The sequence below is a fragment of the Haemaphysalis longicornis genome, unplaced genomic scaffold, assembly GCF_048455015.1.
Source record: "Haemaphysalis longicornis isolate Haplotype H1 unplaced genomic scaffold, Haemaphysalis longicornis Haplotype H1 scaffold_1, whole genome shotgun sequence".
Lineage (NCBI taxonomy): Eukaryota > Metazoa > Arthropoda > Arachnida > Ixodida > Ixodidae > Haemaphysalis > Haemaphysalis longicornis.
The window spans coordinates 224308833-224323966 of NW_027526203.1; the positions used below are offsets into that span (position 1 = coordinate 224308833).

At 43.2% G+C, this 15134-nt stretch overlaps 1 protein-coding gene across 1 annotated transcript in view; it reads left to right on the top strand.

Annotated features, from left to right (window-relative positions):
* The first annotated feature begins 405 nt into the window (after positions 1-405).
* The window catches only part of Sap-r (prosaposin), a 91999-nt gene continuing 77270 nt past the window's right edge, over positions 406-15134 (top strand). The window contains exons 1-8 of the mRNA XM_077673658.1: positions 406-565; positions 6612-6763; positions 6826-6897; positions 7042-7107; positions 7598-7657; positions 8083-8178; positions 12417-12551; positions 13334-13396. Of these exons, the coding sequence (XP_077529784.1) occupies positions 526-565; positions 6612-6763; positions 6826-6897; positions 7042-7107; positions 7598-7657; positions 8083-8178; positions 12417-12551; positions 13334-13396 (684 nt within the window). The 5' untranslated portion in view covers positions 406-525. The remainder of the gene's footprint in view (positions 566-6611; positions 6764-6825; positions 6898-7041; positions 7108-7597; positions 7658-8082; positions 8179-12416; positions 12552-13333; positions 13397-15134) is intronic.

The window sequence follows — 15134 nt, forward strand, 5'->3', positions numbered from 1 at the left end:
ATGATATATGGGAGTGCTTACAAACAAACAAATAACGCGAGCTGTCAAGCGGCGGTACAGGTGCCCGTACCGTCGTTGCTTTCCACGTCATTTGTTTCGCGCACTCGCAGTTTGGCGGACAGTGGGACAGAGCCGCAACGTTGCCTCTCCCCCATGTTTTGTGGCGCTTTTGTCATCCTCCATTTCAAGCTCCCGCCACGGCCTCAGCCATTGCCTCAGCATATGGCCTATCCCCAGGCGCGTGAGAGACGCAGGACGCAGGGGCATGGACATAGGGCGTTGCCTAGGGAATCTGGGGAGTCTGGCGCCTTCAGCCTCTAGGGGGCGACAGCAGAAAAACGAAAGTGAGAAAACAACGAAAATATGCGGTGGCGTTGACGTCGCGGATCATATGATAGTGATTCCGCAACTCACGTGAAAAGGCCCTATCTCGCCCGCTCTCGCGGACAGTTGAGTTTGTTTTCTTTATGTAAGCGGCTCGTCTGTGCGCTCGTGCTCACTGCTGGCAGTTGACGGCGCGTCGAAATGTTCGCGAGAGTGCTCCTCGCGGCGACGGTGGTTTGCTGTGAGTAGATCGCCCGCTGTTCAACCCTTTCTTTGTCGGCCGATGTGTTCCGCATGCTTTCCTGTTTATTTTGGGCGCTACTCATACATGCACATTGAGGTGTCCACTCATCCGTAGTGCAGCGAGGTGCGTTGATGATGAGTTGCAGCCTCTTTTTTTCTCCCTACCTGCGGCGCTGTCTCTTCATATTGTTTGAATGAAATTTGTTTGATTGTCCCAGTCTAGTACGTGCATTCTCCTAACCCCATCGCAACAGAAAGCTTGCACAAAAAACGCGTATTCGTTCACAGTACTCAGTATTTCAGCATTTGCGTTTCATGCTACTGGTGTTTGGATAAATATACGTATATGTGAACGACGCAGCGCTTGATCGTACCCCATTTGAAGTACAAAAATAGAATTTATTTCAGCTTGTAATGTCCACTTCACGCGTCGATAGGACACAGTATATATGCAATGTGCTATTAAAGAAAGAAAGTGACCGCGCACAAGTTCAGAAAAACAAGTTGCATGATAACCGTTCTCGTTACTCTGCCGATGTTAATTGATAAACAGTTCGACTGCCCTATTCCCTAGCAGACGCCCTACGTAGCAAGCGATTAGCTTGCCTTATTTGAGTAACAAAAAGAAAAATAGGTTGCGATTATGTTTAGATTTCATCTGCTTTTTCAACAGTGTTTTTAACACGATTCTGTTTTTTTCTTTTGCGTCAAATTTTCAGGCAGGGTATGTATTCACAATTTCTGTTCTATACGTGAATTTTTGCCGCAATGTAATGGATTTATACAAGCGCGCCATGGGAGAAACACTCAATCCCCTGTTGGCTGGCGCACGCAATTTCGTTCTCTATGAGGGATATGAAAATCGATCCTCGAAAATAATGACTTGCAGATGGTGAGCGACCAGACGAAGCGCTTTGGCAAAACTTTTCAATTGCCGCATTATTGAATGGAGGTATCGTTATAGATGAGGATGATTCGTCCTAGTCATTCTAGGACGAGCGATTCTCATTACTGATGCCTCAGCCAGCAGCAAGAGAAAAAACAAACAAACGAACAAAAAACGGGCCACTAACCATTAATTAACCACTAATTGGGCCACTAAAAAAAACACTAACATGAAACCTGGGGAGGGGTGAAGCATCCAGTGTATAAGTGTATTCTTGGCGCCTCGGTGTTTTTGCCCGTGGAGGTGAAACCGTTAGGGGGTAGAGGTATACAGCTTTGCTGTAAAAGTCTCGTGTCTTTGAAGCACGAAGTGTTCTAGCGCGAAGCGTTGGGAAATGAGTGTCCAGGTGTTTTAGTACTGTGACTACATGAAACGATAATGACGACAGAACAAGACAACATCCCAAGCCCCTAGGGGCGCTTTGCCCCTAAACAGTGTGTTTGGAGAGCATGACTGGGCACAAGAACAATTCTGGGCAGACTAAAGAATGCTGTTTATGGGAGAGTCAGGATCAGTTTTTTTTATGGTAAAAATATGCCATTGGATGTAATGAGAGAGCTGAATGAGATACACATTACATTCTAGACGAAGCTTGGGGTCATGGTGTTAGCCAGATGCAGATCCATGTCAAGCTGACGAGCTGCAGCATTGGGCAAATGCATTGAGTCTTGAGGCTGCAATAGTTCATGGGAGAAACTGAACGCTCGTTGCTACTTTGTCACAGCCTTAGAACTTCTCACAAAGCGTTGTTAAGGGAGCATTTGTTGTGAAAAGAATGAATAGAGCTTATAGAGCTTAAAACATGAACTGGAAAAGCATGGTAGTGTGGGCTTGTTGGTATACACTTCACAATAGGACGCTCTGTCCTTCCAATATCTGGCCCCGTTTAAGCGCTGTTGTTCAATTGTCTAAAAACATTGCTATTAGCGCAAGTACAAGAGACAAGAGAGAAGACATGGACTTGAGAACTGGTAACAAAATGAATGCCAGTCTGTGTCCCCTTTCCTGTGCTTTGTGCTTGCACTAATAACTATATCAGCAGCATAAAGATTTTTCACATCAATCAAATGAAGTGTTGGTGATGAGAGTAGTACCATTCTAGGCGAGTTGGTATTCCAAAATACGTAAAAAAAAAAAAAGGCAAAGCTGGGCAAGGTCAGAGAGACAAAGGTAGACACAAATGCATTGTGTTCTGCTTTCTCCTTTGTCCTGCGTGGCACGAAAGTTACTGAATTGCGGCCTGATTGGGCACCGCATTTGCTGCTTGTCATCATTGGTGTTGCTGCAGGCGCTCCCTGTTTTCCTTGGTTAGATCATCCCGGCCCCCAGTGAAAAAAAAAAAAAAAAAAACAGAAAGAAAGACAGAAATGAAAAATGAGCAGTTAAACAAAAAGTTACCCATTTATTTGGTTTGTGTTGTTTTGTTCCACTTTTTGTGTGTGTGTGTGTGGCTTAGTTACGTAAACCTCACTGATTCTTAACTTTCAAATGACCTTTATAAAAAGTTTAGTCATTTTGTCACATGCTTCTTGGTTCAGAAACTTGTACATACTTTACGATAAGTGTTTGAGCAGTGAGCTCACTGTTTCCTGGACAAAACTGAGCCAAGTGCTTTACAGTACTTGAGAATAGAGCTTTGTAGTGCAAATATGGGTTCAGGCAATACCGTATGTCATTTTGTGTTTTTGTGAGAACCAGGTAAAAGCTACCAAAATGTCACATCATGTGCCATTTAGAAGACTCGAAAGAAGAGCTGTTTCTTGGAGCTGTGAGCAAAAGACATCATGCTGCATTGAAAGGATGTGCTAGCTTTTATAATTAGCACTGAAACATACATAGCATAGCGGTAGAAGAAATATATGGCAAACCTACCGCCCAATGGGTAAAAATGGCACCAGTTCCTTTTTTTATTTGAAATCAACGGGTTTCACGGTTTGACAATGACAAATCCTTCCTTCTTTTTTGCACTACTTTTAGGTAAATACGTCTTGTACTGCAGCAGCCTTTGTAGCATCTGGTTTGCTCATAAAATTCCCTGCAACACGCTGTGTTTGTGTGTTGTAAACTGATGCATGCCCAACAGCAAAAAAAAGAGTGTGACCTGCTTGCAGTTCTAGTATGGAACAGAGAAAAAGGCATGCTTTTCTTAAAATATTTGTTGGTGGCATATCTATGTGCCATCTGGACCTCATGTGCAACGAAGTTCATCAGTACTGCATGATTAATAGATGAAATTAAGGGTTTAGCTTTTAAGAATGCAGAATTGATCGTGGTTAGAGGTGTGCATCTTCAAAGTTCTCCCTAAAATTCGTCTCTAGCTCATAGTGGACAGCTTGTGTGCCGGTATCCAGCTAAATGCAGCCTTTGGGCTGCATTTAGCTGGATACCTGGAGTGCACGTACCACATAGGTTTCTTCTACCTGTGCGGTAGATAAAAACTAAGTAAGCAGAGTACATTTGTAGAAACTACCTATTTTCAACACAAGAACATTTGTGTGGACATTCTGAGTCTGTCTAGAGCAAACGTTATTGTGATTCCATTAAGAAGCAGTGCTTGCTCTAAGCCGAAAAAGGCTGAAATGCAGTTGGCAGCATTTTCTTTGCTCGATTCATTTTAAGTTTGATTAAAGAATAAATGGCAAGAGTTGGCCATAAATGTAGCCGCACTGTGTCCTGTTACCGCCGGGACTTACGTTTCCCTGCTACCAGTGCTGATTTGAGTCTTTAACCTGCCCCTTCTTTCTGAAGTGCAGCGCGGGGTGACCGCAGGTCATGTGGCATTTCTCACTTGTCACATGAAGACCCCCACTCCCCCGTCCTTCTCCATAGGGCTCGTGTAAAGGATAACCACTGTTTGCTGCCTTGCTGAAAACAAGCTCCTTGTCAAGATGGTTGTTCTGAGCTGACGTTAAATTTTTTTGTTAAACTTGTCAAACTTTTTTCATCTGTATATATGTAGTGCGTGCGTGTGTGCATAACGTGTGAATGGAAGGGGACAGGGGGGCTACGGCATTCTCCTGCTTGAAGATCAAAGGGTTAATTCTTGGCTGGAAAGGCTGTAGCCATGCTAAAGGCACAATATCGAAGACACAATTAAGGCTATCTTCACTAACGTGAAACCTGGGGAGGGGCGAAGCATGCGGTGTGCGCCGTTGTTTCCCACTGCAAAATCGCTGCTAATGGGCAATGAGAGACAGAGGACTATTTTGTTTTAACTATATGCATATGTACATGTATTATATACAATCAGAAATCTCGTAGCAAATCCCAGTCAATATGCATAGTGTATTTCTTGGGTTCTTCTTTCATGTCCTAATGCTCTTGTTATAATGAGGCTCCTGTGCTTTTTTAAGTCGTGCATCGTGCCGAGTTAGGTAGAGGTATACAGCTTTGCTGTAAAAGTCTCGTGTCTTTGAAGCACGAAACGTTCTAGCACGAGACCTTTGAAAACGAGTGTCCCGGAGTGTTCCTTTAGTCTACATTTTTGCCCACGGAGATGAAACATTCTAGCACGAGGCATTGGAAAATGAGTGTCCCGGTGTGTTCTTTTGGTATGCATTACGTTCTGGCGTGAGGCGTTGGAAAACGAGTGTCCCGGTGTTTTAGTACTGTGACACATGAGACGACGACAGGAGACGCCGACAGTTCGAGCCCCTAAGGTGCTTCGTCCCTAAAAGCAGCGCAAAAAGGACACAAGGACAGAGAGAACGGCAGGGACTGTGCTGATAGGTTGCTGACGGGGTCCCTGTCGTCCTCTCTCTGTCCTTGTGTCTTTTTTGCGCTGCTTTTTCTTCAATCATGTACCAACACGCCCAGTATTCCAAGTTAATTAAAAGTACAATTCAGGAATGGTCTCATAGGCAAAATTTCATCCTTAGCAGACAAAATTTTGGATTGTTAAGAAGCTTAAATTAATTTGTAACTATTGCTGTTGCGTGTTAAAGGTCTGTGTGTAGCTTCAGCTTACTTGTGCTTATGTAGTGTGGGTAAGATTTCAGTTAATATCATATGCACACTCATGCATGCATGCATGTGCAACTTCTGTGTTGAAACCACAAGTGTGGCACAATAACAATTTTTCGATGTAATAGAAATACTACAATGCTTGCCACAAGCAATAGTGTCTACTGTGCAAAATTAAGTCAGTAGCTAAGTAATACACCGTTAAGCTGCAGTGTTCAGTTTAATTTTTGCTACATGTTATTTCATACTGCACACATTTGTTGGAAGGAATGGAATGAAGAAGTTCTCATAAAGTAGTTATGTCAGGGAAACTAACATGCTTAGTCGAAATTTTCTTAGATGCTACACCTCAAATGTCTATAAAATATTGTCCACAGAAATATAACGTGTAGTTGAGGTCAGTGTTCTTCAATGCCTTTACAACAACCTTGGGGGCTCTGTCAGGCAGTAGTTGGTGTTTACCCGGCCACATAATTACTTGTGAAGGTTTTGTATGAGAGTAAATAACGTAAAATTAACCAAGGAAAAATGTATTATTGGGGTTCACATTAAAAAAATTTGTCCCTGCTTGATTCTGACTGAGTTTTGGCCGAAGACATGATTTTTTTCTGGTACAACTGCCAAGTTGTTACAGTTGTTAAAATTGAGCAACTGACAAGCAAATGCCTCAGTAAGTGTGTCATTTTAATGACTGCTGGGTGGGCTCAGGCACCTTCTTTTGTCTACTTGTGTTAGTCATTATTTTCTGGCCATATTTTGGCTCTGTAATTAGCTGGAAATGACTTTGTTGGAGAGTGAACTTCGTATATTTTCTGCTTTATGCCGAGTGTTTATTGTTTTAGTTGTTTGTCCATCTCGGCCACAAATTGTAGCACGGAGGAAATTGCATCACTTTGAAATTTTTGCGGTACTTGCTTCATAACATTTTAACGTATTTTAAAGAAGAGAGAAAACAATCTCCTGGACAAATATAATTAAATTGGTTCAATTTCTTGTTTTTCTTTTTTTTTTGTTTCTTCACAGCTAGTTTCTTGTGCTTCTGCACTTGCGACTGAAAATAATGCGTGGTACTGGGTGGGAGCTTTACAAGAGGACAGATCGTGAAAGAATACCTCATTTGTGCTTCCGATTCCAGTGGGCCATGCCGTCCCGCTGATCCAGCCGTCCGACGAAGTGTGCCAGGGCCTGAGCACATCGTGCCAAGACCTGTGGGTGGCGTCATCATGCAAGTCGGTCAAGCCGTGCATAGAGATGGTCTGGGAGAAGCTCGAAGTCCCCATGGACAAGGTAGCTTCAGCTGGGCTTGCTAGGCAAAGGCGTGCGCACCTAACTGTTCTGTTTGCTTGTAGAGCAATGTCTGCAACATCTGCAAGGAAATGGTTAAGGAAGCCAGGGACCAGCTCCTCAGCAATGAAACGCAGGTACTGGTAACAGGCCTTCTTTTTCTTTCCTTCATTTTTTTTTGTTTTTCTGAAATTGTGCCTGCATCCAGTGTATTGCAACAGAAGTTGTTGACCATTGTGACTAGCTTGTGTCCTTGTTTTTGTTCTTGTCTTGCGTTGTAGGAAGAACTGCGACAAGTGCTTGAAGGCAGCTGTGAGCTGATACCGATTGAATTTATTAGCAACATGGTATGTGTGGTTCGTTCATTCTTGCATTTGCTGATCAGGAGGTTGCATGTTAGACCCCCCGCTGCCATAGAAAGCAAATTTCTCATTGAGGTGAAATACAGACTCCCTTGTTTTCGCATTGCATTTCATTGAGCTTTAAGAGCTAACCCTATACCTTAAACCTTGGCGGGGCTGTAGGTTGTTGGGTTACTTTGGGAGTTTGGTCTATTCTGGGCTGAATTTCCCCAAAGAGCTGTTTGATTCTATTGATTTATTTTTTGCTTTTTTCATTTAGGGCAACTCTTTTCAAAGCAGATGCAGTGAATAGTTGTTTCTGTTATTGCATCATATGGGCTTTCATAACAGCACAGCACATAAAATGTAATTTTTTTTAACACTGAGAAACAAGGCACTAAATAGCCGTTGGCACTAAGTTCATTAAAAAAAAAAAATTCTGCAACCCCTGTCCCAGTGCTTGTTGGCTGCAGTTATTTCCTTGCTTATTTTTCAGTGCAAGGAAATGGTTGACAACTTCATCCCAGACCTGATTGATATCCTTGTTTCAAGGCTGGTAAGTCCTCCTACAGGTAGAAAGAAATAGAGAGAGAAAGAGACTCATAGAAGGAGAAAATGCTGCTAGCTTTTTCTTTTCTTTGTTCTTTTGTGAACTGTAAATAACAAAAGCAATCAGCTTGGTTTGGTGGTACACAAGAAGCACTGCTTCTTATAAGCTTCAAGAGAGACAACACAAAAAAGGAGCTCTGTGTTTTAGCACCATGAAGAGATGGCAGATTGGATTAAAATCGATGACCCCCAAAAATGGTTACAAAATTTTTTTTTAGAAAGCAAAGAATAAATGTAATGAAATGAAAAAACGTTAGGGTTGAACTTGCGAATGTTTTCTTTTTGCCCCTTCTTTGTCATGTCCAGAATACACTGTTTGGGGAACAGTGCTCTCTAGCCTTTTAACTAATGGATGTGCTTACAAATTTGCAGGACCCTGATCAAGTTTGTACCATCGCTGGCCTTTGCAACCCCGATTTTGTGACCAGGAAGCTTCAGAATGTACTGCAGCACAGGCTTTTTATAGCGGTAAGTGCTACAACGAGCTACAGTCAAGGTTGAAAAGTGCTATTTGCATTTGTTGTGAACCTATATTGTTGGAGAACAATGTTTGAGGTGTTTAAAGGCAGGCGTTCAAGATTCACTGCATACCTGCATCAAAATAATGCCAGTAATGCAAGTTTACTGCTGACCAACACAAAGCCTAAAGTAAGGTTGTGGTGCTGAGCATGGGGTCGTGGGCACGACTCTTGGCTGTGGTAGCAGCATTGCCAGTGAAGACAACATATGAAGAGGTTTATGGGTATCAAATTTTGGTACGAGGTAATGTAGTTCAGAGGGTTCAAATTCTTTGTAGCTTCAAAGCAGTAAATTGTGTGTTTGAACGCAAAGCCTGAAAAAAATGGGCCCGATATTAAAAGATCAGTACTGTTTCTTTCTGCAACTGTTTTCATCTGTTTGTTCTTGTGCGTACGATAACTTGCACAGTTCTGACGTAAAGTCGCAAGTTACTGGTATGGTTAGGAAGTGTACCTGGTTAATTTCGGCACGAAGCATGACCTGTGTTTTTGCTAATGGCTAGGTAGGGTAGAGTAAGAAGCACTTGTTGCACAAGCAAAATCTTTTACGGACTTCCAGTAGGTAGCTTTGCCACTCCAAAAGAGTCGTTGCTGTCTCAAGCATAAGATTGAAAGCTAGAGAAGGGAAATGCAAAGCTTTCTTTGTTTTTACCCTGTTCAAAGTCTAATGAGCTAATAGCTCTGAGCTGATGGTGGCTACATGTGTGATTAATAATAGGAGAAATTTTCAGCATAGTGCTTGTTTAAAGTCTGTCGTCTGAAGATAGTAGTACTTGAAGAAACTTGGTCATGAGTGTCTGTCTGCTGTACATCGGCTCATTGGTGTCATGGCACCATTTACAAGTTGATTGTTGCGCTGTACTGCTTGATGGAACATTTGACAGTTTGCTAGCTCTACAGCATTTTTGATGCCCAGTACGAAACATGTTGCAGCTAAAAAAGAATTTTGTTTGTTATGCACTAGGTGTACTTATTTTACCATAATTGAAAAGGCCCCCCTCCCAAGGTAGTACCCCCTCCAAGTGCTGAAATAGACGTTCAAAATTGAAACGTTCCGGTAACTCAAAAGCACGAACTTCACAGAGTTGTAGTCTTCTAATGAAAGCTACACACAGTATCAGTGGAAAAATGGTATATCCTAGTATTGCACCATGGATTTGTACTGGGGGTGTGCGAATACATAGTGATTTTTGGCTTGAAAGTGACTACGAAGCGAATAGTAATTTTGTTTGAATAGTTGTGAATCGAATAAAAAAACGAATATTTCCGTGTCGAAGGGAATATTTAGCAATTTCCAATCGGAAATCTGAAATTTGCAATTTCTCAAGCATGCTCGAGTAATTAGCCTGAAGAAAAATAACAGGCTCATTTAAAAGGTTTTGCGAATTCTTGTGGCATAAAACATGCACAAAGAAGCTATCCTGCTGCTCTTAGCTGTGTTGATATTAGATTTCACAATGGGGCAGCTTTTACCTCTTGGGGTGACTTCAACCACAAGGGTTTCTGTATATTATTGTAATTATGATGTAACTTTATATTTTGACTAGTACAACTCCCTTATGAACAAGAACTGTAAATGGTAGTTTTATGGGCCTTTATGTGAGCACTAAAAAAAAAAAAAAAACAGTCCGATTCATAAACCCCCTCTGCATGCCTTCATGGCATCACCCCCGCTTTGCACTTGCTCACGGGTCCCTTTCCCAGTTCTATCAACTTGCACCGTGCATACCTTTGCACGCAGTCTCGGGAATCTTAAATATGGCTTCCAAGAAGGGAATGCCATGCCTAATATACACGTATAAAGAGTTGAGACCAAAACCGGTGCAAATGCGTGATATCAAACTAAAGTGCAACATGCACAGTAAACCAGCACCCCGAGTGCCACAGTGTCAACGCCTGCTTGTCAGGAACGTCTTATCTCGGTGTCTAGGAATGTGGAAATAGGCAAGTTCATTGTTTTTCTTTTGTCTCATATCGGGGGGGAAAAAAAGAGGTACATTACAGGTTTAAAAAAAATTTGCGCATCATTTATCAGCAAACCAGAAGTGGGGAGGGGGGAGTTCTTGGGGGCTTTGATGGTACGCAGCTGGGTGTTCTTATCTAGAGGGCGTTGGCTGGGGCAGCTTGAAGGCGACCACGTTGTCAGGATGCGAAAAGAGAAGCACGCGAGCAGAGTTGACACTATGCTGAGGAGGTAGGAGGCGCTCCCCGAAAGCACCTTGCTCTTGATGTTTGGCTGCACATCACCGGAGCAATGCCCATTGCCCGCAGTGTAGAGCGCCTGTGCTTGTTTTCGAACTTCGAAATACTTTGAAAATTTATTAAAAATTTTTCAATAGTGCTAGTTGATTCGAAGCTGAATCAAATATTGCATTGTTCGCTTCAATATTCGAAAGTTTCGAATATTTGCACACCCCTATTTTTTGTATTCTGGAGAAGTAAGTTAACGATATCAAAGGCCTGTTTGATGCTGCCTGCACTTCCTGGCGCTTCAGGGCCAGGGCTATCTCTGTGCAGAACCTACTCTACACTTTTCATCGGCTTGTTGGGAGTGCACGGGAGGTTGTGAACTCGTTCTACACTTGCCCGCTGTGGTGGCTCAGTGGCTAAGGCGTTGCGCTGATGAGCACGAGGATGCGCGTTTGATTTCCGGCCGCAGTGGCCGCTTTTCTGATGGAGGCAAAAAGCAAAAACACCCATGTGCGCGAGATTTCGGCGCACGTTCAAAATCCCCAGGTGGTCGAAAGTAATCCGGAGCCCTCCACTACGGCGTGCCTCATTGCCTGCGTTGCATCGGCGCGTTAAAACCCTACAATCAATCAATCGTTCTACACTTGCCTGCACCACTGGCCCAGCGAACACCGATGGTGCACTCTCGAGTCAGAGAGACGAGTACTGCACGGCCTTAAGGAGTTTGGCAAGCGCAACCAAGGCGAAGACCTGATATTCGCCTGCTCTTAATGCACCATCATGTGACCGCTGCAAAACTGCGACTGATGCTTTAATAGTGCAGGCATTATGGAGCTACCTATCAAATATTTGAAGCTGCGCACACAAGTGGGCAAAATCTCCTGTCCTGGTGGACGGGATGTCGTTTTAATTAAATTCCCAAATAAACTCTCTTTTGTAAGTTTCCAGAACTGCATAGCCCTGTTGCCCAGGAAGATTTAATGGCACACGAAAGTGAATTCCTGGAACTTAGACAAGGTCCTTCGTTTTTACAGCTACAGCTGTTAATCGTTAATTATAGGAGATACTTTTCTCTCTTGGCGTGGGTGTCTGTAGCTGCTACCACGGCGCATGTGCTGTTTAGCACACAACTGGAAAAAAAAATGCGTCTGCATGCAACCTTGGAAATTCTGGAGGATCGAACTGGAGCCCATCTGCTTCTAAAGTGAAAGTCAAAACCATTTGGCCTCGAGTCCACACTTGGAACGGGTCATAATTTAGTGTTTTGTATTCAAGTTCCGTGTCCTGTTTTGAGGCCTGCAAGTTAAAAGAAAAATCATCATGGCTTATAGATTTCAGTGCAGCTGAAAGTAGCAACACCACAAAAGTTCCTTAAAAAATGGCAGTGCTAATGGATGATGGCGTGGCAGAAAAGATGGCAGTTCGTCTCTCCTCCCACATTGCCACAGCAACTCGTCCAACAATCAGCATTACCAGAAATACATTCCATTGCTACTCTAGACCGGTGCCCACGCACACCTGACACACACTCATAAGGGGGGGTTGACCAGAAATGGCAACACCAATACCTTGTGAGTATATCTGGAGGGTCAACATGTCCGGCCACAATTCTTGCTTACCAATTCAAGGGGATTGGCCAGTGACAACGGCAGCCATGAGAGGCTCATGGCTGATTCACCGATTCCCATTGGCAGTGGCATCAACATGCCCACCTTCACATGCGCCTTGCAACTCAACAAGAAGTGATGCCCATGCATTATCACATCGTACGAGAAAGCTTGGGTGCCCCCACCTCTTTTGTTTTTTTCTTTCCCCTTGCTTTGAAGAAACAACTTTAGGGCGTACCATATGGAGAATTACCGTAATCACATAGCTGTATGTAAACAACTGTCGCTGTAGGTCGCACCACCTTTGGCTGGTCGTCTGTAAGTGTGTTGACCCTTTGCATATTTAGTGACATGATAATTTCAGTGATAATTTTGTCTGTCTCTCGTTTAGTCCATACAGTCCCGCGTCTTCCTGCCCCCGATGGAGGAGAGCGCATCAACTCCTCTGGCCGAGAAAAGTGCCACCTGCACAGAATGCAAGACTGCCATGAAGTACGCCAGGGAGATGTTCCAGAAGCTTCCACTGGTGAGCGTGCTTAAGTTTTGTTATTATTTTGTTACAATGATTGGGCACAACTTGTTGCAGTTCAGATTTCTGCAGAGAGAAGGAATGCCATTTCCATTCTAGCTGTTTAGATATTTTCGCATTCAGCACTTCAAAGACTTTGAGCCTGTCGATCATTTTTTTTCCCCTTTGTGCTTTAGCTCTGCTGCCTTGCCCTGAGTGCTGTTCGTTTGCCCAATGCAGCATCTGCTAGGCCATGCACTCAGGCGTTGGGGGCACTATGTTCTAAACCAGTTTCGGAAAGTTTAAAAATAAGGGGGGGGGGGAAGCCACTGGCTACTTATCAGCATTGCCAACATTTTAATAATGTTCAGGCGTAGAAACAGTGATATGTTAGGCTGCAGCAACTAGCAAGGGACTGTAAGAATTACAAGACAAATTTCATTTTTCCTTTTGACGCTGGCAACGACAGCTCATTGGAGCATGAATGCAGCAAGGGTGATTTCATATTCTTGTGGGCATAATAAGGCTTGACGAAGTGCAGAAGTGAGAATGGAATGGTGAATGAACCAAACTTGTATTTTGTTTTCTTGGCCTCTTTGAGGAAGACACACAAGATTAGTGCTGGTCCTGTTTGTCCTCTTCCTTAAGTCTCGTCCTTACCCTGCCGTTTTAAGGTTTAACATTGACTTTGTGTTGGAACGATGGCTTTCTCTTGATTAGGTTTACTGTTTCAATGCCACCTTCATTTTTTGTGCCTGCAGTGCTATTTCATGGCAACTGCTATGGTTTTCTTTTTTTAGGCTGGAGTCCAGGCTGTTGTCCTGAAGGTCTGCGAGGAAAAGTTTGGCAGCAACAGTCCTGAGGTAACAAATGCCATGTTGTTCTTTGCAAATCTTCGTTTGGTACAAATAGAGATAGTTAGGTTCTTTCTTTTTTCCTCTTGCAAACTGGCTTCTATGGCTAGGAGACACAAACATGCTGGTGTTAGCAGTCATGTTATTTTGGGCAAAATACATCGTGGCAGTAATTGTAAACTTATAGCCTGCTTAATTAACAAAGGTTGCATTTGCATTTGCCAGTTGACCTGGTAAGTGGTCGATGGAATTGCATTCGCATTTTATCAATGTTTATTTTTAGGGAAATTTGGTGGCATTTGCACAGTTCTATTCTACTGTTTCAGACAATGTTTTTGAAGGATTTCTTTTATGCTGTATGAAATACAGGATCTTCATAGTTTTACTAGCTAGGTTCAAACTTAAAAAAAAGTATGGGATGCATCAAATAGAAGTGCGCAAATATTTAAAACCTCAAATAGTTTGCAAATAGTGCTTGTTATTTAATTCAATTCACAGGTTCGTTTTACCATTCGAAGTTTACAAATATTTAAAATTTATGAAAAAAAACAGAAAGAAAAGTTGCACCTGCCACACAACGTGCAAACTTTCAAGCTTCACTGAGTTTTCTTGATTGACACCAAAGCTGTGCAAAAAAAAGAAATCCTGACGGGTAAAACCCTTGTGCGAAAAAAGTTTATGCTAACCCTTGTAATTAACAGCAGAGCTGTTTAGGCAGAGCTTTGTCCGTCCATCGCACCAATAAACCTGTTAAGCCTCAAGAAAAAAATGTGGTTAGGGAGGTCACAGGAATCGAACCCGGGATCTTTATGCTGTGAAACCGGCAACCTAACCACTGGGCCATCCCAAAGGCCCGAGGGGTATGGGGTTAGCAGCGGCGGGGAACAATAACATGTGCAGCCAACGAAAGAAAAAGAGAGTGCTTCCTGTGGTTGGAATCGAACCTGGGTCGATCGCGTTATGAAACCGGCGTCTATTTGATGGAGCTATCGTCACATTTTCGGCGCACAGCATTTCCTTTGGCTTCGTAGCGCGGGTGTTGGCTTTGGACTTGGCCACGAGTTCTAGTGCGTGCTAACACGGTCCACTTTGGGAGAGATGTGGAAGGCTGCGGGCAAAACGATCCGGCCCTGCCAGTCATGGAGATCTTTCAGCGGCAAGTTCGGAAACAAATGTGAGGTGCAACAGCCGGGTCTCCGACGAAGGGAGAGGGGCCGCCAGCTCTGCCGTTTCTCCAGCTTTGCACCGCTAGTGCAGGCTGCGCCAGTTTTTTAGCTGAAGTGGAACGCTACTTGTGTAAAAATTTATAAACCGAAAAGAAGTTTCCTGGTAATACAGTGGCATAAGGCAGAAATAGAGAGTTTTTGCTTGTTGGCTTGCAGTAAGTTCATGCCAGCCTGTACCATGCTTAGCTCCTTTTTGATGACTGAAGGGGCCAGTCAAACACAAGCCCTGTATTCACAGCATGTTGAGGAACCCGCATCTATTCATGGCAATAATGCATGCCACATTTTTCTTCCACTGCTTTGCCATATTGTGCTAATCTTTTTTTTTGTTTTGTACCATTTTTTTTTTATCAAGGACTAGTACAGTGCGCAACACCCTTGTCTATAACACGGAGTTCCAATACAACTGGTTAACTCTCAAAACTGCGGACTCAAACTTTTCACAAAAAACGTTGAGGTCAAAATATGTGGTCAACACTTCAGAATGACACAATAGTTTTCTTCAAATGCTTTTCAGCCGA